The sequence below is a fragment of the Staurois parvus genome, unplaced genomic scaffold (genome assembly GCF_062004578.1).
Source record: "Staurois parvus isolate SC_StPar_1 unplaced genomic scaffold, SC_StPar_1.0 ptg000244l, whole genome shotgun sequence".
NCBI classification, from domain to species: domain Eukaryota; kingdom Metazoa; phylum Chordata; class Amphibia; order Anura; family Ranidae; genus Staurois; species Staurois parvus.
In genome coordinates, this window is record NW_028318040.1 from 3,458,021 (window position 1) to 3,485,783 (window position 27,763).

The 27,763-nt window shown below is 41.2% G+C and overlaps 1 protein-coding gene across 4 annotated transcripts in view; it reads left to right on the forward strand.

The window, feature by feature from the left end:
- Nucleotides 1–27,763, forward strand: part of CXXC4 (CXXC finger protein 4) — a 347,965-nt gene that overhangs the window by 14,966 nt on the left and 305,236 nt on the right. For 2 of the 4 annotated variants that reach the window (XM_089680525.1, XM_089680523.1), the window contains exon 3: nucleotides 26,533–26,572. The exons of 1 other annotated variant lie outside the window; for it this stretch is intronic. In XM_089680525.1, the coding sequence (XP_089536651.1) occupies nucleotides 26,533–26,550 (18 nt within the window). In that variant the 3' untranslated portion in view covers nucleotides 26,551–26,572. Of the gene's footprint in view, nucleotides 1–26,532; nucleotides 26,873–27,763 lie in introns of those variants that run through there. One more of the 4 variants, XM_089680524.1, reaches the window with a different exon arrangement.

Here is a 27,763-nt window from a genome sequence, read left to right on the forward strand (position 1 = left end):
AGGGGGGTAAATCCTCTGGAGGGCAAGTGGTTAAGGACTTTTGGGGGAGAGGGGATCAACAATTGATTAAACTTGTTTAAATGTGCAGCTACAATTTCAAATGACTATAAAGGCTTTCATTTTTTTAACCACTTGCCTACCGGGCACTTATACCCCCTTCCTGCTCAGGCCAATTTTCAGCTTTCAGTGCTGTCGCAATTTGAATGACAATTGTACAGTCATGCAACATTGTACTCATATTATTATTATACAGTATTTATATAGCGCCAACAGTTTGCTCAGCGCTTTACAATATATCGGGAGACAATACAGCAACAATACAGTTCAATACAAGAGGGATATGAGGGCCCTGCTCCTTGGAGCTTACAATCTAGGAAATTTTTATAAATTGTTTGAGACAGAGCTTTCTTTTGGTGGTATTTAATCACCTCTGGGTTTTTTATTTTTTTGCTAAACAAAGCAAAAACAACTGAAAATGTTGAAAAAAAAGTTTTTTCTTAGTTTCTGTTATAAAATTTTGTAAAGTGATTTTTCTCCTTCACTGATGTGCGCTAATAAGGCTGCTTATGGGCACTGATAGGCGGCACTGATGGGCACTGGTGAGGAGGCACTGGTAGGTGGCACTGATGGGCATTGACAGGCATCACTGATGGGCACTGAAAGGCAGCACTCATATATGGCACTGATAGGCGGCACTGATAGGCAGCACTGACTGGCCCTGATAGGCGGCACTGACTGGCACTGATAGGTGGCACTGAAAGGCAGCTCATATGGGTACTGATATGTGGCATTGATGTGCACTGGTAGGCTCTGATATGTGGCATTGATGTGGCACTGGCAGGTGGCATTGATGGGCACAGACAGGTGGCATTGATGGACACTGACAGGTGGCACTGATGGGGCTACACTGATCATCAGGGCACACTGTACATCAGTGATCTGATGATTGGTGTACATGTCCCCTCTGAGGAATGTCGATTACCGGCTCTCCTCTGCTCTCCTCACGAGCTGTCAGTGTGACAGCTCGTGAGGAGAGGAATGCCAATAACCAGCATTTCCTTATTTACATGCGATCAGCTGTGATTGGACACAGCTGATCACATGACAGAGCTGACGTCATCGACTCTTTCTGTTGATCGGTGATCCACTGTGTCCCAGGGACACAGCACACGACCAATCGCCGCGCTGCGCGCCCCCTGGAGCGTGCACGCACGGTTAGAGTGGGAGGACATCATATGACGTCCTCCCAGAACGAGAGAACTGCCTTGCGCCATCATTTCCTTATATGGCGGGCAGGAGGAGGTTAAATAAAAAGATGTTATACTTGCTCTGTGCAATGATACTGCACAGAGCAGGCCCTTACCTCCTCTTCTGGTGTCCCCCACTGGCGCTTTTTGTTAATAGTGCAAAAAATAAAAAACGCACACACAATCAAACACCAAGGAAAGAAAGCTCCATTTGTGAGAAAAAAGGACATACATTTCATTTGGGTGCTGTGTTGCACGACCGTGCAATTGTCAGTTAAAGTAACACAGCGCCATATCGCGAAAAATGGTGTGGTCAGGAAGGGTTAGGGGGGTAAATCAACAAATTTTTGTTCATTATCTTTATTCTCCAAAAATAATCCACATGCCATACTTAAAGGCCCTCTAATCTATTTTTCATGAAATCGTTTCTTACTGTGTTTTTCTGCCTCCTTGTAATATCCTGCGTAAGCTCCCAGATTTCTGCTTTTCACCCTTTAACAGGAAGTTGGGTCACAGCAGCCACAAATAAATACATTTGGAGGAGACTAAGAGCAATACAAGGTACTTTTTAAGTTAAGAATACATAGTTGAATAGATTTTTTTTTAAAACCAGAATTAGTGTCACTTTAATGTGCACTGTCACAATACATTAGCATGCTATTTAACGTGCAGCTAGCATGCTATTATTCTTCTAACATTGGGGAGAGTTGTGTCATGCAGGTGTTGCAGAAAGTATGTCAAGGAGGATTACTCTGTTATTGTTCATTCAGTGCGTGTTTCCTTTGGGTCTGCTTATAAAAGCACCACTGCAGAATATGCTGGCACTTTGTTTGTAAAGGCAAATCCCCAGGGACACATTTACTTAAACATGACATACCTCTAAGCAGCTGATGGCCCATTAACTATTAAGTAAATTTGGGGCCGTCAGTTTAGCCATGTAGTAAAAGAATGAATCAGGCAGTGTGCTCCAGCCAGAAGTGTCCTGCCTCCCAGGCTGTGGCCCTGTAACTCCTAATCCAGATGTTGTTGATGCCAGCAGGGTGGTCCACAGCAGTGCAGGCTTTGTTACTTAATAAACCAATGCTGCCGGTGAGGTGAAACCGCTTTGCTTTGCCAATTTACGCTTTCAAAGTAGTGTGGCTTTCTAATGCTAAAGAAACATGGCTCTACAAAACTTTTTATTTACATAATAATTATAGGCAGCACATATAAAATACCTTTTGAGTTCAGTAACATCCAATTTTATTTAGCCTGATGCACACAGAGCTTAAAAAATGCTGCTGTTACAGGCATTCAGCATTTGTTTTCAACCTGTAAAAGCACCTCTATGTAAGCCTGAGGGGGATTTACTAAAACTGGAGAGTGCAAAATCTGGTGCAGCTCTACATACAAAACCAGCTTCCAGGTTTTATTGTCAGAGCTTAAAGGATAAGTTCCCCTATGGAACATGCAACATGTTCCAGCATCTGCAGCTTCTCCTCCTTACCCCTGGTGACAGCATTTGAGCACACTCTCACCGCATCATTCATTTACAGTTTCCTGTGAAAGGATAGACTACAAGTGCTGACAGCCAATGCAGCTGATGGCTTGTAGTTCTCAATGAACAAGGGTGCAGGTGAGCACTCTGGTAGTTCATTGATTATTCCTGCTGTCATGTAATTGCCTACCTGTATGAGGTACAAGCAGACAGTTATCCAGAGAGTCTGCAGGAGCATGACATTGTACCCGTGATTTGCTGAGGGTGCAATGCTTAGCAGGCTCCTTAGAAAAAAAATAAAAAAATATACATTTTTTTACCTGCAAAAAAGTGAATTTATTATTTTCAAAAGGTAAACAGCCTTTAACCACTTGCCGCCCAGCCACCGCATATAAACGGTGGCAGGGCGGCACTCGTAGGCAAAAGCACGTTTTAAAACGGCTGCCTTCAAAACAGGTAGGGGGCGCGCGCAAGGCGCGCGCCTGCCCTACCTGTCCCACGGGTGTCAGCAGCGGGTGTCAGCCGACGGGTCACGGCCGGTTTTTACCGGCCGGTTTCCCGCGATTGACGGTGATCGCTGACACAGAGCAGGGCTGCATTGTTTACACACAGCCCTGTTCTGTGACAGTTCTCTGACAGCTTGTGGGAAGCTGCAGAGTTTCTCTCCCTTGATCAGCTCCCCCCTCCCTCCCCCCGTCCAGTACACACCCCCGCCCCCTAGTAAAACACTCCCCTTACACTGCAAATTCTAAAAATGTTAACCCCTTCCTCCCCAGTGACATTAGTACAGTTTCAGTGGTTTTTTTTCACTGATCACTGTATTGGTGTCACTGGGGATGTCAGTGACCCCAAGTCAGTCCCCCCCCCCCAGTGTCAAAATGTCCGCCGCAGTCCCGCAGTCCTGCCATAAGTCGCTGGTCGCCGCCATATGTCGCTGATTGCCGCCAAAAGTCGCTGATCGGCGCCATTATTAGTATAAATAAAAATTCCAGTATCTTTCCCGCCATTTGTAAACGCTATAACTTTCACGCAAACCAATTAATTTACACGTATTGGGATTTTTTTTAGCAAAGACATGTCGCAGAATGCATTTTGGCAGAAATTTATGACTAAATTTGATTTTTGCATTTTTTTTTACTGGACATGTTTTATAGCAAAAAGTACAAAATATTTTTTTTTTTCCTCAAAATTGTCAGCCTTTTTTTTTATAGCGCAAAAAATAAAAATCGCACAGGCAATCAAATACCACCAAAAGAAAGCTCAATTTGTGGGGAAAAAAAGGATGTAAATTTAATTCATGTACCGTATTGCATGACCGCGCAATTGTCCGTTAAACTAGCGCAGCACGGTATAGCAGAAAAATGGCGTAAATTACAGTATTTATACCATAGTTTGTAGATGCTATAACTTTCACACAAAGCAATCAATATACACTTATTGGGATTTTTTTTACCAAAAACATGTAGCAGAATACATTTTGGCCTAAATTTATAACCAACTTTGAGTTTACTATATATTTTTTATAGCTGAAAGTAAAAAATATTGTTTTTCTTCAAAATTCTTGGCCTTTTTTTGTTTATAGCGTGAAAAATAAAAAGCACACAGGTGATCAAATTACACCAAAAGAAAGCTCTATTTGTGTGAAAAAAAGGACATAAATTTCGTTTGGGTGCAGCATTGCATGACCGCGCAATTATCAGTTGAATTAGTGCAGCGCCGAGTAGCAAAAAGAGGCCTGGTCATTAAGGGGGGTAAATCCTCAGGAGCTCAAGTGGTTAATTGAAAAAGCTGACATTAGAAGCTGATTGGTTACCATCACCAGATTCAGTGTTAGTAAATCTTCCCATATGTGTTCATGCACACATAGGAATTTACAGGCATTAGAAGAGGAGTGTTTGCAGGCTGAAAAAACTCACCAGGCAGAAAAAATTTGAACCGTGTCTAAATGTGCAAAAATGATGGATGCATTTATGTGTGTCTAGCATTTGAGCGTGAATGCATTCCCATGGCCAGAATAAATTAATATTGTGTGCATGAGGTCTAAATCGTCTTTGTGTTTGATACTTTTTGACATTTACCAACATAGGCAAATACATGGATAAGAGAAAATACAATAGGATCTGTTCACACCAATGTCTTACAGTGTGTGGCTCAGCAATCCTTCATACTGCCTTTTGGGTGTTTTTATTGGAATTTTGCCATTAAAGACAACTGAAATGAAATCCTTAAAGAGATCCTAATGCTAGACCATTCATTACAACAAAAATCTATCCATTATTTCATATGTGCATTTAATGTATTTTCTGCATGTTCTTTACATGTACAATTCTCCCTTGTGTAGTAGTTCAAAAGCCCAGAGACTGCTTCTAGATGTCGCCATCTTGGATGTGATGTCAGATGCTTCCGCAGACTCAGTTGTCATTCAAGTGAGATGTTACCGTATTCTCCTGCCATGTCAGAAAAATAAAAGACTATGGGGTTGATTTACTAAAGGCAAATATACTGTACTGCAATTGCAGCTCAACCAGATGTTAATAAATGAGATAAAGCTTCACTTTGCAAAGAATAACCAATCACATGTAAGGAAAAAAAAAACAGCATTTTTGCTTGCACATGATTGGATGATATAAATCAGCAGAGCTTCCCATCATTTCAGAGCTACCCCTTAGATCTAGAGCAACTGCAGTTGAAGTGCACAAACTATTTGCCGTTAGTAAATAAATCCGTATGCAGGGAGGTGAAAGGAGAGGCAGAGAAGTTGGACAAGCCAAGAGACAGTTTATACACTCACAGGAGAAGTGAGGGCTATGATGTGCAAGAAAGGAGGGGAGTGTGCTGGAGTACTGCACATTATTATTATTATCCAGTATTTATAAAGCGCCAATAGTTCGCTCAGCGCTGTACATTACATTTCTAGTGAATACAAAATAATTTATAGAGAGGAGAAACACAGAAATGCTTTTACCTGCAAATGTTTAGGTTGATGACAGGCGTCATGCACACTGGACTTTTTAAATACTGCTGTAAGGGGCTTCTGGTATTCTTTTTGTCTGCCTGTAAACTCCCCTACATGTTAGCCTATGTGTCCATGCACATATAGGTGGCTAGAGGCAGAAACAAAAACCCTGCCATTGTGTCCAGGGGTAGTGGTGTTTTGGCTGAGGCCATGTTTACACACTCATTAAACCTAGGCACGTTTAGTATCTGAGCATTAATTCATTTCAAGGGCTAGGCTACATTATTCTGGCCAATGCAACAAACTAACTCCCACTTACTTGATGAACCTAAACAAGTTACAAACGTCAACCGCTTTTCTACCAAAACGCTGCTACCAGGAGGCGTCTAGGAGAAATGACAAAATGTCCTGTGTGCATGAGGCCTTAAAGGAGAAGCACAGTCAAAGCTCTTTTGGCTGCATTTATCTTGTGGATCACAGGAGTGCAATTCGTTCTGCATGCCTAAGACCTGTTTTTAGTTGACAGCAGGCTGATAGCATCACTCAGCCAGTCCAGGCTGGGAAAAGATCCCGACTTTAAAGTCGCGATCCACCCCAGAGTCTGGAGCGGCACCTGGTTCAGCCTCTCAGTGAGCCGTGAGAGCCTGAACCAGCCGCTCCCTTCCTCCCCCTCCACAGCTCACTGTTCCAGTGAGCACGGGGGGGGGGGGGGGGGGGGGGGGCTGACAGTCACTGCTCTCTGCTCAGAGTGGCTGTGAGAGCTCGGTGATCATGTGATTGCTGAATTCTCATCCTTACAGCCGGCAGGGGGGCATATGCTGCATTGGACTGATGCTGCATCCACCTAGGTAAGTATGATTTAAAAAAAAAAGCAATCCCACACATCTCTTTTAATGCTAAACTCCAAGCAAATGGGTAATTAAACAGATGAAGTCCATTCCATATATGAGAGCTGTTTTAGCTGCCAAAGGATCTGTATTTATGTCCTGCCAGATATGAGATTTACACAGCTCGGTTCCCCAGCATAGCATTGGCTGGTAGGGGAGGGGGCCTGATCTTTTTCTCAAGCAGGTATTTTTCCCAAACCTACCCTTTAACTGAACAGTAAAAGGAGAAGCAGCCCACTGATGAGCTCATCTCTTACTCTGTTATCTCCTTCTATCGGTGTACTTTGAGCAGAGCAACACACCTATTGGCTCCTTATGCTGCTTCTTCCTTTACCTCTCTGTACACTGTTGTACTGACAGTACAACTGACTACAAGAGACTGATGCAAAGTATAATTTAGGTACTTTACTGCTTGCATTTAAAAATACATTTGATGATGTATTAATGCTTACAGAGCTGCATTTGTTTGTGTCTTCTGTATGTGCTTTGAGTTCAGCTGTAACTCCACACACAGCACTACAATGCATGGATGTTCACTGAAGGGAACATGTTCTGAGAACAATATGCAGGTTGCCTGCCTCTGTTTATCTTTAATACTTCCTGCATTACTGACCAAAAACAAACGTGCACTTCGCCAAAGTTGAGATCAAGTCGCAACTGCTGATTTGCATGCTTGCTTGGGGTCACTGATTTAAAATATGCTGAATCCACTGGATCTGCAGGACAGCTGGGGAACTAGCATTCTCAGAAGTGAAGGTCAACAATAGCAGCCTCCATGCTTCCTCAGCACAGGTTCGCTGCATTTTTGGAGTGAGATAGTTTAATGGATTTCGATATCAAATAAATTTAGGACTATACATTAAAGCTTACCTCTGCTGTCTACCCTGTTAGTGAAACCCAACTCCAGCCATTTTTTGATAGAGTTGGAAAGTCCTTGCATCCCTTTTGTGGTGATTTTTCCTGATTTTCTTTCTTTTCCATTTCTTCCCAGTCCCTCCTGCACTCCTTATCTCTTGCATGGGCAACCCAGGGACAGAAAATTAAGAACAATCTCTCTATTGGGTTCAAACACAAATACCCGAACAATACTTTAAGTCTTCTCCACATTATTGTAAACTAGGAAAAAAGTTGGTTGCCATTGGACCTTAAAGGACCCCCTTTATCACAAAGATCATGTAATTTATTATACACTTGGAAAGATGTTAGAACTTTGAAAGTTAATCTAATGTAAATATCAGGGTAATGTAAAGTGCAGTCGATTTGTATCTCTAGACAAAACTTTTTTTCTTTTTAAGTTTTGGTTGGCATGGGAAAGAGTTAGAGCACTGTCTGTGTCCTGAATAGGGAGATTCCTGTAATGATGACTTTTGTCACCAAAACAGAACGTGAGGCCAAATCCACAATTTTAGAGTTGCCCCCAAAATAAAAGGTAAATTGAGATCTCCCTATGGGCACTTCTGTCTTAAGTTGGTCATACATGGATCGAAATTCTCCTGAATCGAAGTCTCCCTGCTGTCAAAATACAATAGCTCAATGGGAGGAATTCCCCCCATCCACCACGAGTGTGTGGATGGAGGAAATCAAGTTATTTTCTTTCATTCAACCTGCTAAATGACTCATGAATGGCCAACCTTACGCTGGAAACACTTTCTGTTGTGTATCTAGGAAAGACAATTTTTCCCCCAATAGTACACAGGCAGCAAAAAATAAACTGCTAGGGGTTTTAACCCATCCCTACTCTATCCAAAACCAAAAAGGAAACGTTTTTGATCTACATGCACTGTAAGAGAGACTATTATTGTTTCTGTAGTATAATAAAGCCATGAGATATGATGATGTATCCATGTTTGACTGTAGAACATAGCAACTAGACAACAACAGAGGACCTCTTCCCAGTTGATATTAAAATATGAAATGAAAAGAAACTTTATTAAACCCATTAGCTAATTTAAGTAAATACAAATGCTGCTCTGGAAAACATTTCTGTCCAAAAATCAGGCTTGCCTAGCTTAAAGGATAAGTTCACCTTTTGACGAAAAATAATAAATGCACATTTTTTTGCAGGTAAAAAAAATGTGCATCTGTTATTTTTTATGAAGGAGCCTGTAAAGCATTGCACCAGCTGTGCCATGCAGGTCTCCTGCACACCTGTCAGTATATCTGCTTGCCCGTGCATCCCGTACGAGCAAGCAGATATACTGACAGGAAGAATCACTGAACTTCCACAGAGTTCCACAGCAGCGTGGTAGTTCATTGAAAACTACAAGCCGACAGTCGCTAAGGCTGTCGGGACATGTAGTTTATTCATTCACAGAACTCTATGAATGATGGACAGAGCCCCGCATGGCTGCACTCGTTTTAAAAAAAAAGTGACGGCTAGAAAGGGGAACTTCTCACGGGGGGGGGGGAGAGGAAACTGGACAGTAGCTGCAGCATTGGGAACATGTTACATTCCACACTAAAGATGGGTGGAGCATGTAACATGTTCCCAAAGGTGAACTTATCCTTAACCACTTGCCTACTGCCCTATAGCAGATATACTGCTACAGGCTGGCCACTCTGTGCAAAATTCCATATACTGTATATATATATATATATATGTGCGTGCGTCGCCCTTCCCGCACTGCCATTGGTTGCAGCGGATGTAAATCACTGGCTTCCGGCTGGTGATTCTCGGCAGGCACTCAGTGGTCGTCGGTGAAGCTGAGAGGGGTGAGATCTGTATGTATACAACACAGATCTCTCTCCTGTCAGCATGGACATGCTGCTTTCTCTCTCATAACAGAGAGAGAGAAAGTAGCATGCCTCCCTAGTAAAACACACACAGCACACAGTGTAAGTGATTTCAATTTCTGGGTAGGAGGTGTGCGCGTGTCACCCTACCTGCGCCACCCTTGATGGCTATGGATGTCAATCTCTGGGTCCTGGCCAGAGATTCCCCGCTGGCACCCGGCAATCGCCGAGTAAAACTGACAAGGGAGAGACCTCTGTTTAAACAAAATAAAACACACACAGCACATTATGTAAAACAGCACACAGTTAACCCTTTGATTGCCCCAGATGTTAACCCCTTCCTGCCCAGTGTCATTAGTACAGTGTCAATGCTTTTTATTAGCACTGATCACTGTATTAATGTCACTGAAGATGTCAGTGGCCGTTAGTTCCCACCCAGTATCAAAATGCCCGCCACAGTCCCGCTATAAGTCGCTGATCAGCACCATTACTAGTATAAAAAAAAACATTCCAGTATATATTCCACCATTTGTAGACGCTATAACTTTCACATAAACCAATTAATTTACACGTATTGGGATTTTTTTTTTAGCAAAGACATGTAGCAGAATACATTTTGACCTAAATTTATGATGACATTTTATTTTTTTTATTGGATATGTTTTATAGCGTAAAGTCAAAAATATAGTTTTTTTTTTCAAAATTGACGGCCTTTTTTTGTTTATAGCACAAACAATAAAAACCGCAGAGATGATCCACCAAACAACCAAAAGAAAGCTCTATTTGTGGGAAAAAAATGACATAAATTTTATTTATGTACACCGTTACATGACCGCGCACTTGTCAGTTAAAATAATGCAAACAAATATCCTGGTCAGGAAGGAGGGGGGGATCCTCTATTATTGTTAATATTATTATACAGTATTTATATAGCGCCAATAGTTCGCTCAGCGCTGTACATTACAATGGGGGACAGAACAATAACAATACAATACAATGCAAAACATGAGGGGATCGAGGGCCCTGCTCTTTCGAGCTTACAATTTAGGAGGGAGGGGATGGTGGCACAGGAGGAGAAAGCTGTGGGGGATGGAGTGGTAGGAAGAGTGGAAGAGGTTGGCAAGTTAGCAGGGGGTGGGGTAGGCTTCCCTGAAGAGGTTGGTTTTCAGGGTGCGCCTAAAGGAGAGGAGAGTAGGTGATAATCTGATGGGTTGGGGCAGGGAGTTCCAGAGGATGGGTGACACCCTGGAGAAGTCCTGGAGGCGGGGATGGGAGGAGGAGACCAGGGAACTAGAGAGAAGGAGGTCTTGTGAGGAGCGGAGTGTGCGTGTTGGGTGGTACTTGGATATTAGGTCGGTGATGTAGTTCGGGGCAGTATGGTGGTCAGCTTTGTACGTCAGTGTTAGGATTTTGAATTTGATCCGTTGTGCAATCGGAAGCCAGTGGAGGGATTGGCGAGGGGGGTGGCGGAAACGGAGCGGTTGGAAAGGTGAATGAGTCTGGCAGCCATATTCAGGATCGACTGAAGCGGGGATAGCCAGCGGCGAGGCAGGCCAGTCCTCTAGAGGACAAATGGTAATATAAAGTGGAACCCCAGCCAGAACCTTGTTTTTGTGTCAGGGTTACTACTCCTCGGTGCATGAGAGAGTTGGTGTACACTGCTGTTATATTGTGCTGCGTAAGGGGATTATAATCAAAGGGCTTCCTTAGAAACATAACTGCTGATGAAATTATGAAAGCATTTCCACAATAACACCCAAAAAATAGTACAAAATCAATACTCTTCTTCATACAAATTGATAGGTGGTATGTTCAATAAAATTATTCCAACCCCAGATTTTCCTATTTAGAAATCCTCCAGAAAAGCCTCCCAGTAGATTGTTTTGCTTTCATACTGCATGTTATACCCTTCATAACTACTTCTGCCAGAGGAGTTTTATAAGGTGGGTTTCTTTATAAAGCAAGATGATTTCTGCCACTTCTACAGAAAATAGAGGAAATTCTTCTTAATGGGGGCTGCAGTAAAAACCTGATGGGGGTTCCAAGCCTTCTCTGCTCCAGCCAAACTTAAAATAAGGCTTTTAGCCACAGTTAGACTTTGATCTAAAGTTTATATAAATGTTGCATGAATCACTGCGGTCTGTTTCAGCAATGCTGAGACGGGGGAGAGAGAGCGTACTGCGAATACATGGTTTTTGAACTAGTGGGTGAGTGTCCAACATATGTCCCATCACGGCAACAAGGCAAGAGGAGGAATGTAAACGATATAGGGTTTTTTTGGGCCAGGCTTCATGGGTGCTGCAAAAGGTCTCCAGGTATGGAACCTACACCAAGCAAGATTTTTAAAACTGCATAGATTTTTTTTTTTTTTGTACCTACTGGGGCATTTTTCATAGTCCATTGTAGGCAAAAGATGAACTTAGCCTTTCACAAACAGACTCAGTCTTACTTGCTATGTTTATGGAGACACTGGTCAGGTGACTTTGTTGATCCTTCTTCTGTCTGGGAATCAACACTATCCGCACAGGTTTTTGTACATTCCTTCAACCAGTGATTGGACAAAATTAGCTAGACTGGATGACTGTCATCTCATGTCTTTGGGCACTTTAAAAAGGGTCATTGACAGGTAGATTGATCCCTTCTCCAGGGAGATTTTCCAAAAACTTTTCCTGCGAGATAAAAGGCTCCTCTTGCCACAGGAGGTATATGTTTTTTAAATCCTAGAATTGCAGAAATTGTCATAATGGCAAGTGATGCTTGGAATCAGGAGCATCTCTTGAAATTATTGATCTGTTATTTGCGTCCCATCCTGAGAACTATTTTCTATGCATGTAATGCTTCCTGTAGTCTGCAGGGTGGATAATTTTTTTTCTGCATGGTCAAATTGGTGCATAATTAGGCAGTAAAGTGACTTTGAGGAATAGAGTTGGGAATCCTTAATCTACTGAACATTAGGTATCGTGACAAGTGAATTTTACAAGGTGGGTGGTCTGCTGGTGTCATGTAATGTCAGGAAACTCTATGAAAAGATATAAGCAGATAGTGGTCCCCTCTTTATGTAATTCCACCATCATGTATTGAGTTTCACCATTAAGGGCGCTTTCACAGAGGTGGCTTCTGTTCCGATCAGCAAGGGATCTATGAGCTGATCCCCCACTAATTACAGCAAAGCAGGCGGATGACAGGTCCATGTTCGTTCAGTTTCATCAGAGTGGACACTGACAGAGCCTGCTCTGCTCTATGAGTGGCCAGGAGTAAATGGACTCCGCTGTCAGTTTAAATCCGGCTTCCTCTGATTTGGTCTGCCCAAATGGAAGTGGATGCAGTCCTCCCCCATTTTTTTAGCAGGCCTAATCAAACCCAGAGGTAAGCCGATGTAAACACCCGTTCCCCCCCTGCCAGTGTATAGGAATGCATGGACCTTTCCGATCCAGTCAGCCTGAAAAACTGAGAGACAGACTTGATCGGATTGCCCGTGTGAATGGGCCAAAAGGGTGTAATAGGGAGTCATTTTTACCCCAACCCAACAATGGCTTGTTCACTTTGAACATTTATTTTTCAGGAAATTTCTGCTGTTCTTTACATTTCTTTGTGTGCTTCACATGCTTACTTTCTGTGTGACAGAGCATAAATTACATCAGTAAGGGTTTATTCAGATCTCTGCACTGGGTAACTGGAAGTAAAACACTTGTTTTACTGCACATTGCCGCAACATGCCCCATTTTGAATGGCACCCCAATGTACTGTTATAATAGTGGGCAACACACCAACACTGCAGTGCACCCCAACACACACTGCATTTCAAAAAGATCAGATACTATTTTCATTGATTAAGGTACGCTGCCAGCCCATTCAAAATAAATCTGTTGCATCAATGTTACTACCTTAGCACACAGTAACACAACAGACACAGGCATATTTCTAAAGAAAAGAAGCTGACAATTCACTGCAAGTGAATCTTTCTGCATGAAATATGTTTTATATGACACATACAGTATATGTGTAGTGTTTTAGTTAGATGAATCATGACTGGGTTATAGAAGAATCTAATTGCATAAAAATATGCAAAGACTGTTTATGAATGAATCTGGCTTCCTATTCTTGATGGCGTCTGGCACAAATCTAAAACCTTGCTTCCGCTAAGCTTTGTTGCTGATTCAAAAGCTGACTGCAATATGGTGTGCTTTCACTCTGATACAGATTTCACTAGTATATTAAAGCAAGCTATATTTCTGTGACCACTTCGACAATAATACATTAATATATGTGTTTGAGTCATACAGTATGAGTTTGCAGTATTTATCATTTTAAAATGAATCTCTACTTTTGTATTATTATTATTATACAGTATTTATATAGCGCCACCGTATTTATATAGCGCTGTACATTATAGTAGGGGACAGTACATGAGACAATACAGTAACAAAACAATACACTACACGAGGGGTTCGAGGGCCCTGCTCTTTCGAGCTTACAATCTAGGAGGGAGATTTTGCTCATATTGTGCAAAATATCAGGTTTGCTTTACTAAGTGAATTAAAACACCCTGTCAAGGTCAGGACAAGGGGTGGGTGGGAGTGGCGGCTGCCCTGGGCTCAGTGGTATCATGTGAGGTGGGATGGCACCGCATGGAAAGTTCCTACCTACAAGCTGACGGAGTAGTGACAGCAGCTTAACTACTCCTGTCAGCTTAGTTCTGGAGGAGACAAGCCAGATCTGGAGAGGAGGAGAGATCTGGGAGTAGGGACAGGTTGTGCTCTCTCTCTCCCCTCCAGCTTCTGCTCCTGCCACTGCAGCTCTCCTGGATTGGGACTGCTGAATCGCCTCTGTGCAATGTTTGTTTGTCCTCCCTCATCTCCTCTCGGCAAAGAATGTGGGTAGGGGGTGGGTAAGCAAACACCACACAGTGGCAGTCTAACAGCCAGTGGTATCTTTAGTGTGAGGCCCCAATGCTGGAATCTTATAGCCCTCTATAGCACCCTATTTTGCTTGAATTTATATGGGGGGGGAGGGAGGGGATTTTTGCTGACACATAATGCTCATACATTTTGTGGAGGCGCTGTTTGGCATCTGCGCCCCGAAGATGACCTTGTCCTGGCACTGCACCTTGTACTTACATTCCCTACATCCTCTGCCTTCCCAATCTGCTGCCAGCATGTTTAAGAAATCACAAATTATACAGAGCTGCAAATGTTTCCATTGAACCCAACGGCACAGCAGTCAGGCCTGGTGATTAGGTGCTTAGGCATCAAAGGCTGCATTGTGGGAGGCATGGGAGTGTCATGTGTTCACTTTGTGGGAATTTTCAAATAGCTCCAATTAGATCTACACTCTAAAACACTGCTTAAAGTGACACTAAACTCTTGTTTAAAAAAAAATGTAAAAATCTTTTCAAGTATGTCTTCTTAACTCAGAGTACCTTCTATTGTTCTCAGCCTCAAGATTCCTTTTTGGTTTGCTGTTGTGATATGACTTCCTGTTGGAGGATGGCTGCATTCATTCTACTTGGCCTCACGGTATATAGGAACCAGGGGCGGACTGACAACTCATGGGGCCCCGGGCAATAGGGGATCATGGGGCCCCTGTGTCCTTGCCCACATTCAAAGCACACCCAAAAAAAGCTTATAAAAAGGTACCAGGGGCATTTCATGGGGCCCCCTACTGACCCCGGGCCCTCGGGCAGTGCCCGAGTGCTCGAATGGTCAGTCCGCCCCTGATAGGAACATAGACACCCTATCTTGCTCACTTCCGAGATAGAATAGGGACTATAGGATGTGTAGCCGTGCACATGACCGCAACTAACATGTATGGCTCTTTCCAAACTAACAGAAGTGAAAGGGAAACGGGTTCGGGATCTCACAGGTGGCATTGCAGATAAACACGGTAAAAACAGATTTAATGAAAAATGGATTACAGAGCCATTAAGTAGTGGATGTGTATGAATTATTGTTTTGGAAATATGAATATATTTTAGTGTCACTTTAACCTCCTCTTGCCCTGAATTTGTAAATGTTTCCTAGCACGATGCTCTATGTTGTGGATATGTTAATAAATATCCTCCCATTTAAAGCTGAATTCAAGGAATTAAGCCATTATGTGTTATGTGCATGCATACTATGAGTTAAGTCCAAAGAGGTGCATGCCTCCTGAACTTGCCTCTATTATTTACAGTACATCTAACAGGTTTATGGTGCGCCCTGGAGGAGACAATGAGGAGAAAAGCACACACAGCAGCTATGCCTTACCCTTTCCTCTGCTGCCCATTCACAGATCACTTTGTATTTTGTGAATGTATTCTCATAGTACAAAAGCTTCTGTGATTGGGCAGGAGGAGTGGTAGGAATAGCAGCTGCATCGACTCTGAACTTGAGGGAGGAACTGAGACCAGGACATCCAGTATCGAAGCCCCTGAGGTTATCTTCCTGGAGCATAATTAAAACCTGTCAGATGTAAATTAAAAAGATACATCCAGGAGATGGCATGCACCTCCTTGGATTTAACTCATGGTATGTATGCAGATTTTACAAAGTAGCTGAATTACTGGAATTCAGCTTTAAGAGCGAGCAGCAGATAGATTGTGAGACTGCTTGCTCTCAATCCCAGCTGTTACTGTCAACCCATGTCTCCACTGACAATCAGGAACCTGATATGACTACTATATCAGCTCAGAACAAGTGATACAAGCATACATTGACCTCTGGTCATGGAAGGGTTAAAGAAATAAAAGCTATCCTGAGTCAGATGTCAAGGCTTCTATTGCTTCTTCTCATTCTCTCAGTGCTAGGTTCCTACCTGTCATGTTTAAGCTCTTGCTTCAATACTTTGTGTCCCTCACCTGTAACGAGCATACAAATAATGTATTCTTGTTCCAAGGCATTGACGTAAACCTTACTGAACCTGGTTGCTCAGTGCACTATCCAGACAACTAGCATACTCGAAAGAGGGTTGGCAATGGCAGCACCCCTGGGGCTTTCAAGAATAACTTACATTAAGTTATTTTAAAGTGTTACTAAACCCACAACAGTAAAAGCAGTCTGTATATGCAGTAAAGTATGCTTGTTATACTCACTATTGAACCTAAGGGGTTAATCATCTGCATTGTTTAAAAATGCTGTTTGATCCTGACTCCTCTGATCCTCCCCTTCCAGTGTCTCCCTCTTGTCTCCTGATAAGACATATCATGTGGAGACACTCTGCACATGCTCAGTTTAGTGTGTATTGCTAGAGAGGTTTTTTTTATTCTTGGGGGAGTGCATGTGATCAGCACAGGGCCAATCATCACTGTCCAAACAGAAGTCAGGGTTTTTGAATCCTAGAACAGAAAGAAAACTGCAAGCTTTAACCAGTGCTCTGCTGAACACTGATAGAAGTCACAAGACTGCTCTGACTGCTGATGAGAAAAGGTATTTAACAGTTTATATTTACTAAAATAATTGCATTTCCATGTTCTGTGTACTGTGGGAGATCAGATATAGTGAATGCAGGGTCCTGGGTTTAGTAACACTTTAAGTTGTGCTATGTGTGGTTACAATAGTTATTCCTTTGGCACAGCAAATGGCTGAAAACTGATGACATCACTTTAAGAAATATTCTTTATTCTGTCTGTTGACAGTTTCCACACATAGCCACGCCCCCTTTTTTGCTTTTCACTCTGATTGGGCTTAACCATAGAAATGGAGGCAGCAAAGGAAGGGGGGCATTTATACCCTGGCACACAAGAGAATTCAATTTAAGCAAACAACAACAGTCAATGACATTTGTAAATAATTTAGAGGGTTGTGGCTATGGGCGAGGGCTCTCAGCAGACAGACCAGAAATAAAGTTTTTTTCTCCATAAGTGACTTAATTAGTGTGCAGTTGTTTGATATATCGACATTCCTGGGCCTTGGAGTGAGGCTAGACACCCGTGGCCAGGACATGTCATACCCCAGACCAAGGAGGAAACAGCCAAGTCTGGAGCTGCGCTAAATAGAGTGAATATCTTACCCAGATAATTATTCCTTTTAATATAGAAAATTCCTGTCATCTGCTAGTCACAAGCTGAAATCTCAGATCTGACTTACAGAGCACTTGTACTAATCTAAAATGAGAGTAAAAAGGCAGAGTATTTAAAGATTCATGCTTTTTTTTTTTTTTTTTGCAACGCACCTCAACAAGGTATTATGGTGTAAACAGGACACATAGAAAACTACTGTTTCCTATGTGCTTCTGCATTAATCTCTGCTGATCAGCGCAGCTCATCGGATATGGTATGAATGAGTCCTAAAAAAAATGTAACACATTTTCAACAAATTGATTCTTCTAGTGTATAACATAATACAGAAAGAAACTATATGGAAAAAAACCTTGACCTTACAGTGAATGCTTACTTTGTAAATTGAATATATCATTTAGATTAGTAAATACAATGCAGCATTCACTTAGACTATCCAAAAGTGTAAAGGTTTGTTCTGCTGGTGTGCTCTGGGAGGAATCAGTGGCGATGTGCTGATCCTGGTTTGCATAACACTGTTTACTTTTTTTGTTAGAACTTTATTAATATGTCAGCCTCTGCCTGGTGCAATACAGTGGATTGTATCACACCATGCTGCACTAAAAAATTGCATGCTTTATTTTTTTTTCAGTGTATGCAACTGCCCCATAGATAAAAAGGCATTTTAAATTGTCTTGCTTTGTCAGGCTGGCCCAAATAAACAATTGCGCTGTATTACCTGTATGTAAATTCAGCAACATACAGTATACAGTGCTGTGTTTCTATTGTGGGATGGGGACTTCCCATCCTACCCATTAAACAAATTTGAGTCATGATGCACGCTACACAGCCATTTACAGGAAGCTTTGTATTCTAAGAAAGAACACAAAGCTTCCTCTGATCAGCAAAGTCTGAGAGGCGGGCAGATGATGTCACAATTTCTGCCCCAGCCAATCAGAGCAAGCTTTATATTGGGAAGTATGGGCAGCTTTGTAAATCAGTCTCTGTCCCACTGTAGTCCTAACTGTACAGTTAATACAGAACTCCTAGCAAGTGCACCTCTTGGCACACTAAGTATTTTAAATGGATATTAAACACGGAATTAGACTTTAAATACTTTGGGATAAAGTATACATACAGCAAGAAATGAATAACAGACCCAAGGCCTGTCAAAATAGTAAACAAAACCTAAAAGTACACAGAAATATTAATACACAGGTTTTCTCATTTTGACTAGAGTATCTCCTTAACTGCATTGACTCAATTCAGCGTAAGTTCCTTTAGGGAATGCTCCTAACGTGCTTATTCAATTTCTCAACAATTGAAGGAAATATCTTAGTGTAATTGGCTTCCTTAGAAACACTCAGTCACACCTTATGTGGCTGACCTGACTGCAGATTGTCAAAATGTATTTTCCAATTCAGTTTATTAAACTGGTGCACATGGCTCGTTTGTGTTTTCCTGTATAGCCATTCTTAATAATTTATTTGAAATTGTTGAATATTTGTGTCATTTTATAGCTTATAAAGGTCATGCATGGAGTATGGACCCCAGGAAAATTACATACACATACACGTACCGCAAATGAATTGTTTTACCTACCAAGAGATACGTAATTCTTTCCAGTCAGTCTTGTCCTCTTGGCACCCTGGCCAGACACCACAGTCAGACCCTATTCTTCCTTGCACTTAGGTTAAACACCCTGTTGCAGGTCCCAGTCAAGCCTGTGATTGGACAATGAAGGAATATCTGCATACTGAGGAAGCCATCCATTTTCTCTCCATTCTTGCCAGCATATTCACACTATTAGAGGGTGATCATCATGCAAAGCAATAGGTCCTTCATTGGGTCAAAGGACTGACCCTCTTTCTCCTAGTCTCATTAATGCTGTGTTTGCTATTAGAGGAAGGTAATGTAAAAACATATTCAGGCACTTGTGCTAGATTTATGAAAAATAACAATTTTATTGAATGCATAAGAAGTTAAAATTGTATTTTTTGCCACACCTGCCAGGAATTCAGTTTAGGTTATACCATTTAGGAAGCAGCATGGTGACTAGATATGTAGCATTGTAGACTTATAGAACTTCGATGATGGCATCAGTTACCATAAAGGACATTACCTGCACTGAGTTTCTGTTTTGTCCACATTTGAATTTTTTTCTCCTGTTGGTTAACTAGCTTCCACACATTTACCTCAAGTATGCCTAAATTTTAAGAATGCAAAATTAGAAGACTCGACGAAGTGGACTTATAGTGTAAGAAACATCCATGTACTCTGTGAGTCACATTGGAAGTTATTGATATTAGTAATATAAATAACAAATACATTGAAGAAAGATTCAGTCAACCTCCCTGCTGAATTTTGTAACGTATAGAGAATTGAACAGGAAATGCTGGAAAATGAGAAGACAGGCAGGAACAGTTGGGAACTGTGTCATGGTAGATCTAGCTTTTTGATTTTTCAAGACATATAAGAAGCTAGGGACTTAGCCTATCAAACTCCACTTACATTGAAAATATCCTATTTAGGTATTCTGAACATATAAGGCCTCATGCACACTGAACATGTAGCCGTTTTTGTGCACCTGTGGCCGTATATGTTCTAAAATTCAGGTATTTTGCATTCTGGGCATACTACCCTAAATGTGATTATCATTTGGCACAGCATCCAGCTGCAGGGTATTTCAGTGTCTTGATGTATTTTGACAGGCTGCAGGCAGCCAGACTGGATGCCGTGCCTTTACCTCCTGGGTGCAAGAAACTACTGAGACTGGACACACGCTAACTACGGTTATGAGTAGGGCTCCAGTGGCACCATCATTGTCGCAGGAGCTCTAATCAGACCAATTCTGGTCTCTGATTTTGTTGCTCTAACAATGAGTTAAGCTTCTTTACTGAGAACTGCCTTCAGAGCAAGGTTCCCCAGCATACTGTATGTCAAGTTGGTGGCCCAGTTGGTGCAGGGCCTCAAATATGTTTGTGACGTGGCCCTGGATTCAGAACAGTTAGTCTCTTGTCTTTCTGTAATGGGGGGGAGTCCTTTGAAACCTGTTGTAGCTCAAGTGCTGGTCAGTGGATCTACTGTCCAAGAAGGTCTTGACTGAGATGCACTTTGTGGACAACTGTCTGAACAGCACCTTCACTGGAAAAGGTTATTAAGAACTTCATGGAAGGTAAAAGCACCATCCTTCTGCAAGTGAAAACAATCAAAGGAGGATTGACGTAAACCTGGACCTCCCTTTTCAGCCTAAAATATTTTTTTGTGGCCAAGATACTTCAAACAAAAGCAAATCTGCAAAACCCCACCACCACTCAAGGTGCAAGGTGCCCCTGACAGTCCAAGCCTTCCAAGTCTGAAGATAAACCCCCCTCTGCAAAAAGGTTTGCCTCCACAAGAACATACCAAGGTGGGGTGATATCTTTTATCATCTAAAGGCCACTAGCTAGCTTTTATCTCGGACATTGGGGTCCGAGAAGTGGTTTCACCTGGCTACAAAATAGAATTTCAGTCTTACTATCAGGATTGTTTTTTGCTTCCAATGTTGTTGCCCCACTTGACTCTGTGGAATCTGATCCTGGAATTGTCAGTTCCTCAAAAACCTTTTTTCGAGATCAAGAGGAAAATTCCTTTTGATGCCCCTTTGTAAAAGGTGACTTTTTTGGTGGCGATCAACTTGGTGTTCAGGGTGTCTGAACCAGCATTGTTCGTCTACAAACAGCTTTTTTTTTTGGTGTTAGTAGGGATAAGGTTTTCTTTCATGCTCGGCTGTCCTTCTTGCTGAAGGTGGTATCATCTTTTCACTTGAATGAGGACATGTTCTACTGTTCCTTCGTCCCAGTCCTTCTCACTGTAAAGATGTAGCCCTTCTTTAGCTGGATGTAATCAGGGTTGTTGGGGTCTATCTCAATGCTATTGATTCTATACAAAAATCTCTCATCATAGTTGCAGATGGACACATGAATAGACAGACTGCCTCATCATTGGCTGCAAGGCTTTGCAAGTAAATGTATAAGCATCCTTGCTTCAATTGTAGAATGTTTCTACTATTTTCTTCTGTTTTTCTTCTTTTGGGTCCTCCCTCTATTTTGATACCGACACTTTCTATGTCCTATTGGTCAAGATGTAGAAATTCAGCTTTTTTTATTCATGCAGCTCCTGCTCTCTGAAATATGGTTTTGCAGTGTTTGCCTCCTTTATCATGTGTACTACTTGCTACTAATTGAACTGCTTATTGCAATTGAAGGGTTTGGCCACCAGCAGAAGTCACCCATGAACTGTTCTTTTCTGTTTGTACCTAGCGCCTTACTCCTGCAAGTGGCAGTATAACCCATTAGTTAGGACACAACAAAAAAATACTTTTTGTGTGTTAAGGTGCATTGTGTTACAGCTACCCATTCAGTTTAAATGGAATCTCATTTCATGAGAAAAAATACCTTTAATATTTTGTCAATGTAGCTCATTTATTTGTTTGTAGTGAGCTGTAGTCCAGTTGCAATTGGTTTACTGTATATAAATGTTTGGATGGCATTTAGAATGTACGGCAACATGCATATATGCACTATGGTAACAATGGTTTGAACGTGCGCTATTGCAAGAAGAAATGTGTGGGGTCAGCCTATAATTTCACTATACTGTTTTTCAGATATTACATATATTAGTGTATTACTGTATTTTGTACATTTTATGCATTGCCACAAAGGCTTAACCATCAGACACCAACTACAATAGATTTATTAGAAAGCTAAATAGGTTGTAAAAATATTGTTGGGATTCATAATGGGATAAAGCAATGTTATACTAATGATTAAACCTCAGGTAAATGTGGGTAATTTGGACATGATTCTGCCTTATAGGTCTTGCTCACATTGGTGGCATTGCTGCTATTGTGATACAGGTTTGATTTATGACATAGTAATATTTGTTTATAGAAGACTATATATATAAAGAGTAACTCCACTTTTGTTGAGAAGAAAACTTTGCCTTTTGGGTGATCTATGTACACTGCAAGGATTTTAACACACTTTGTTGCAGATTCCTACCTTTTGTTATTCTGAAGGGAGAGCTGTTTGTCCGTGTCCATGTGGAAAGTGAATCTAATTGGAGTGGATTCATAATTGTTAATCAGCTGCTGCACATGCAGGACCTGCAACCCTTAGATGTTATTTCCTACTGGAAGTAACTCACCAAAAATTAAATTTTTGTTGCAGGGGATGCCAAAAATGTGACTTGCATCTTAGTGCAGACTTCTGAGAAAATCAGTAAGCCAATCACACAAGCAGGAAATGGGGTTTTTGGGGGGGCGTTCTGTACACACTCTGTGTACAGAACACCTTCAGGTAGCCATAATGTACTGCATTTTACAGAAAATTACAGCACTGCAGATTGAAAGGAAAGGACAGTTTTAATAACATTCAATTATAATATGACTCGTGTTGCAATTGTATATGCTATATTATTTTTTTTATTTGCTTTTTTCCCATGAAAGTGGAGTTACCCTTTAAATATACTTTTTTGTTAATCTGTGGCCTTTAATGGGGTGAGTTAACAACCCCAACACTGAGGGAAGAAGTCCATAGGAGTCCCCTCTGTACCCTGCCTCTCTGTATTCTTTTGTAGACAGGAAATTGTTTTAATTCCTGTGCCTAGGAGCAATTTATTTATTCTTAAGAGGATCTTAAATGTGGATCATGGAAATTTTATTATAAAAAAATATTGTAATATGCAACAGAGAATAAGTGTTATAAATTTGGATCCCTATTTAATAAGGTAATATGCAAAGTATATCCAAGGGAGATAAAAAAAACTGGATAACCCATAGCGGCCTGATAGAACTCCTCTTTATTCTGATACTTTGACTGGTCTGAACTGATGAGGTGACATTTGAGTGGTTGTTATTGGTCAGTGCACATCCATGCACCGGTCTTTTTTGGAATAGAATATGGTAAGTTGAATCACTCTGGCTTCTTATACAGTGTGCCTGAGCTTCTTCCGCCGGGGTCTGCCCAACTGCAATTACAAGGGGGGCCCACACTCACCTCCTAATTTTGGAATTCTGCAAATGGATAGAGAAATTGTAACAAGGGTTGAGAGTGCCTTTGACAGGAATCCTTAAGAGAGATAAAGACCAGTGGGTAATTCAGATTGCAACATTCTCATATAACTGAAGTATCAGCTTTCGGACGATGCTTTTTATAAAGTGCTTTGTGTGGCAAAGTAAATAGGAATGAGATAGCAGTTTTGTACATTTCCAAATGCAAGCAGAATTGAATTGTAAGAAAAGTGTGTTGTTGGGGGGATGCTGTAGATAACCCAATCCAGATTTTGTGGGCTTTTAATGTTTATATATTTCTACACAATTAGGTCAGGCCTTGAAGATTGTGACTGGGGGCAAAAGCCTTTCCTCCCTCCCGCAATTTGCAGACAGCTGTTAATTGCTGGGTGGTAACGATCTTCAGTCTTCGGCTCTCAGTTTTATACTGTCGTTACATGCCGAGACTGAAATAATGGATCTTTCCGAGCAGAACTCTTTGTATCAGGTCAAAGCTATAATCACAGGTCAATGCATACCTAATTAATAATGAATACACCTAGTTACACTATACAGTTTGAAAGGTGTGAAAAAATTCCAAGAAAGGAATTAGGTTTGGCTTGTCAACAAAACTGTTGTATTATTAAAGCAAACATTTTTAATGCTAGTCAATGAAGTAAAAACTTTGAAAACTGCATATTTTTAGGAGGGTTTTGTTAGTCATTCTATTATATTGTATTATTGATTCACGCTTGCAGAAAACCGCTTTGGTGGCTAGTAAGCAGAAGTTTCAGATGATGTGTGCACAACTAGGGCAGAACAAGAACATTAGGATGTACAAGTGCAGTAATCTATATTTGTTAAGGCAGACCATAGATGATGTGGTTTACTTACCTGCAACCATGGGTTGCAGGAAAGGAAGTCTCTCGATTCCCCCATCAACAGAGACAGTGATCCCTCAGAATCCCTCCAGTGGAGCTATTGTTTTCCCTGGGAGGGTTTTGTGGGGAGCCATCCCTGCCGGGAGAGCACAGTGATTATTTCTATTGGTTTTAGCTGCTGGCAATAATCACATGTAAAATCCGATATGCTGGATGTAAGTCGTTAAACAAATTGATACAATCAGCCTGCCCATAGATGGTTCGAATCTCCGCTGGTTCGTGCTGAACCAACTAAGATTCAAACCACTTATGGCCATCTTAAGTATAGTCCAATCTATGATAAAAAGGAGTATTTTGATTGTCACTTGTGTGGGTAAGTCCATAAATAAATAAATGAGGAGGTCAAGAGCGATGGAAGGACCCTTTATAGTATGGTGGTTGAAACCTAACTTGGTGGAACACTTGTGGAGATTGTATCTATCTCCAAGCAGACCTTTTATTATAATGTGGTCACACACTGAAGAAACACTAAGCACCATTCTCTCACATGGAGTACATTTAGGTGGTTAGATATATTTAATGAGGTCAGCCAAAAAAAACCAAAAAACAATATCCATAGTAGAGGTGCCCAAGATAGCTGAGAGATTACTTTTACCATGGCAGCCTCTGCTGCAAATTTTCTTCAGGTTTTTTTTTTGATAGACCTTAAAGAATTTGAATTGGCTGCGGTAAGTTGTTGAAGGTTATAGCCCTTTGCTAGCATATCTTTTCTTTTACAGATCTATAGTAAAGCATTTTAAAGTTCTTTGACAAGTCATTATTACTTTAGAAGTTTGAAATCTAGGGAATAAATATACAAGAAAAGAAGCAGGGCTTGCATCAGAAAACTATCTATACTCTGCATCGACAAAAATAACAGCATGCAGAACAGTGCTATCTAACGAAGATCTGGTCCAAAAGAGCATTTTATGGCCATTAAAGAAATTTGACCTCCTTCTGAAAACACTAGTCAATTGGTAATTTCTGGTCTCAAAACATTGAGGTACGTGATTCAGAACTTGAATGTACAGTAGATCAGGAAAGTCTTAGTGAAACCAGGGCTCTGAATCTGCATGCTTATTCAAGAGAGTGTTTTAGAGTACTGAGGCCACTGGGTCAGTTCTAACAAGCCAGGGAAGCAATGGCAGCCTCCATATTTTCTCATTATAGTTTTCCTTTCAGTCTAGCCTTATAACAATATGATGTCATCAGTCTGCACCTCTTTCAGAGGCCTAAAGTTGTCCAATAGTTGAGCTCTAATATCAGTGCATGCGGGCTGAAGGAAACATCTCCAAACTGTCACAGAATAAAAATAGATGATGTTGTGCCAGTAATATCTGAGAACCCACCTTAAAGTGAAAATTAAGTCCTACTAGGTCACTTCATGCGGCCTCTTTTGCAGGTATAGCTATATAAAACATAAAAATTAAGTGCCTATACTGTTCAAAATCTGCTAATAAACTGTCTCGCCCTGCTCTGCACATGCTCAGTTGCTCTCTATGTTATGCACTGTGCCGAATTTGTAGCACTCGATCTGTAGACAGCCTAAAGATGTTCTGCTGCTCAGGACTCTGGGCTTCAGAAAAATGGCAGCCTTCAGAAAGAAGAAACAGGAGCAATACTGGAGGCTATTTACAGCACATGCTAATTTTGGTAGCATAATTATCAATGTGGAATGTATATTCCTTGCTAGAGAACATTGTTTTTTTCAAGTTATGGGTACATTTCCGCTTTAAATTCAGCACTAGAAAAAGTAACATTTTGTTTTTTTATATACCCCTGCTACCCTGTAATCCAGGACAACATTTACAAACACACATTTTCCAATAGTTCCCAGACTGGTAGGTAGTGCAGTCCTTTGCCATGTAGTGGATGTGGACTATAGAGTTTGGGTCACAGTCTATGCAACACGGAGACTTTTATCAGGTCCTGGCACATTTTGACAAACGTTAGTCATACCAAATACTCAAAAGTAAGAACATATTTTATGTAAGCGAATACAAATTATACAATAACACTACTTGTTTATTTGCTTGGTTGAATGTATAATTTTATGACTGTCTTGTATGATGGTGCTGGTCTGAATAGTACATACAAGGATGTTGGAGGATTGTTTTCTGAGAGTGTAAGCTGCATGATAAAAATTGGAGATTGCATTTGTTTATATTCTAAAATATATTAATCATAATTAGAACCACTTTTTGATTGGCTGTAATACCTGTGCACATTTAGGAAAAAGAATCTTGATAAATACTTGCAATATAATATAAATGTGTCATTATATAGTATTTTATTTATATCACCTATAGGGCAATTGGCACTTTTAAGAAGCTCCTCTGGCGTCCTTTGGTGAGTGAGTGATCCATTCGTTCGTTATGAGGTTTACAGTTTGTAAATTCAGATGTGTTATGTAAAGACTTTTAAAATATATCCTATCCATGTGAGTAATCATGATTTTTTTGTATCCATATGATTTTATATATTTAAATGCAAGTTCACCTTTATACCTTTCAAAAACAGAAATAAAGCCTTTTTACAACTCTATCCAAAAAAAGTCTTGCCTTAGATGTACTTTAGGCTGTGTTCACATTGTTGCTCTGTTGGTTTGCTGTAGTGCCATGCATTCTAGATGTCGCTTCCTAAATAAATCTTCCTGATGCATGTGTGTTGTAGAATGCTACAATGCATAGTAACTCACAACCTGTAATGTGGTGCGATTATTACATACAAATTGTGCATACACTTTTTCTAGTGTGTTTTGGTGCATTAGGTATTTGAATGAATGGGCTGCCTTCTTGCGTGCTTATTAATTTGTATACATTAAGGGCTGGTTCATATCAGCTGCTTGCATTGCAGCACAGCGGCTGGTGTGCAGCGTGATCTGGCTGAGCTCAGCACAGTAATGATGTGCTGAGCTTGGCGATCACATTGTTTCTTTTTTTATTTTCAACAAAGTTTTTTGAGCATCATTTATTGAGTTATAAAGACAACTCATAAAGTTCAGTTGCCAGCCACATGGTGAGAGGCAGTGGATGGCCTCTCTCCTTGCTGGGCACTATGCCTGCACATCTCTGCAATGAAGTGATGTGAACTGGGCACATAAGAGACAGGGTATTATGCCTTGTCCATGTGGCAGGACTGCGCTGGAATAGCCACCCAATGCAGTTCCAGTGCATCTGGTGTAAATATGCTCTAATGCAGTGCAGCAGTGGAAATCCAGCCTTTAACTACCTCCCGTCCAGCCGTTGTATATAAACGGCCAGATGGTGGCAGTGCAGGGTCTGGTGGCCGTTTATAAATGGCCTTCCCACACCCTGATTGTGTGCGCTCCCTGGGAGCGCACAGCACCGCGATCCGGTGCCCGCTGTGTCCTCCGGACACAATGGAACACCGATCGTCAGACGGGACCTCTGTACGAGGTCCTGATCATGTGATCACTGATTGGCCAATCAGTGATCACATGCAGAGTGGTAAGCAAGATGTCACTTGTGACATCATTGCTTACTACCTGTGAAATCTGTGAATGATCACAGAGGTCAC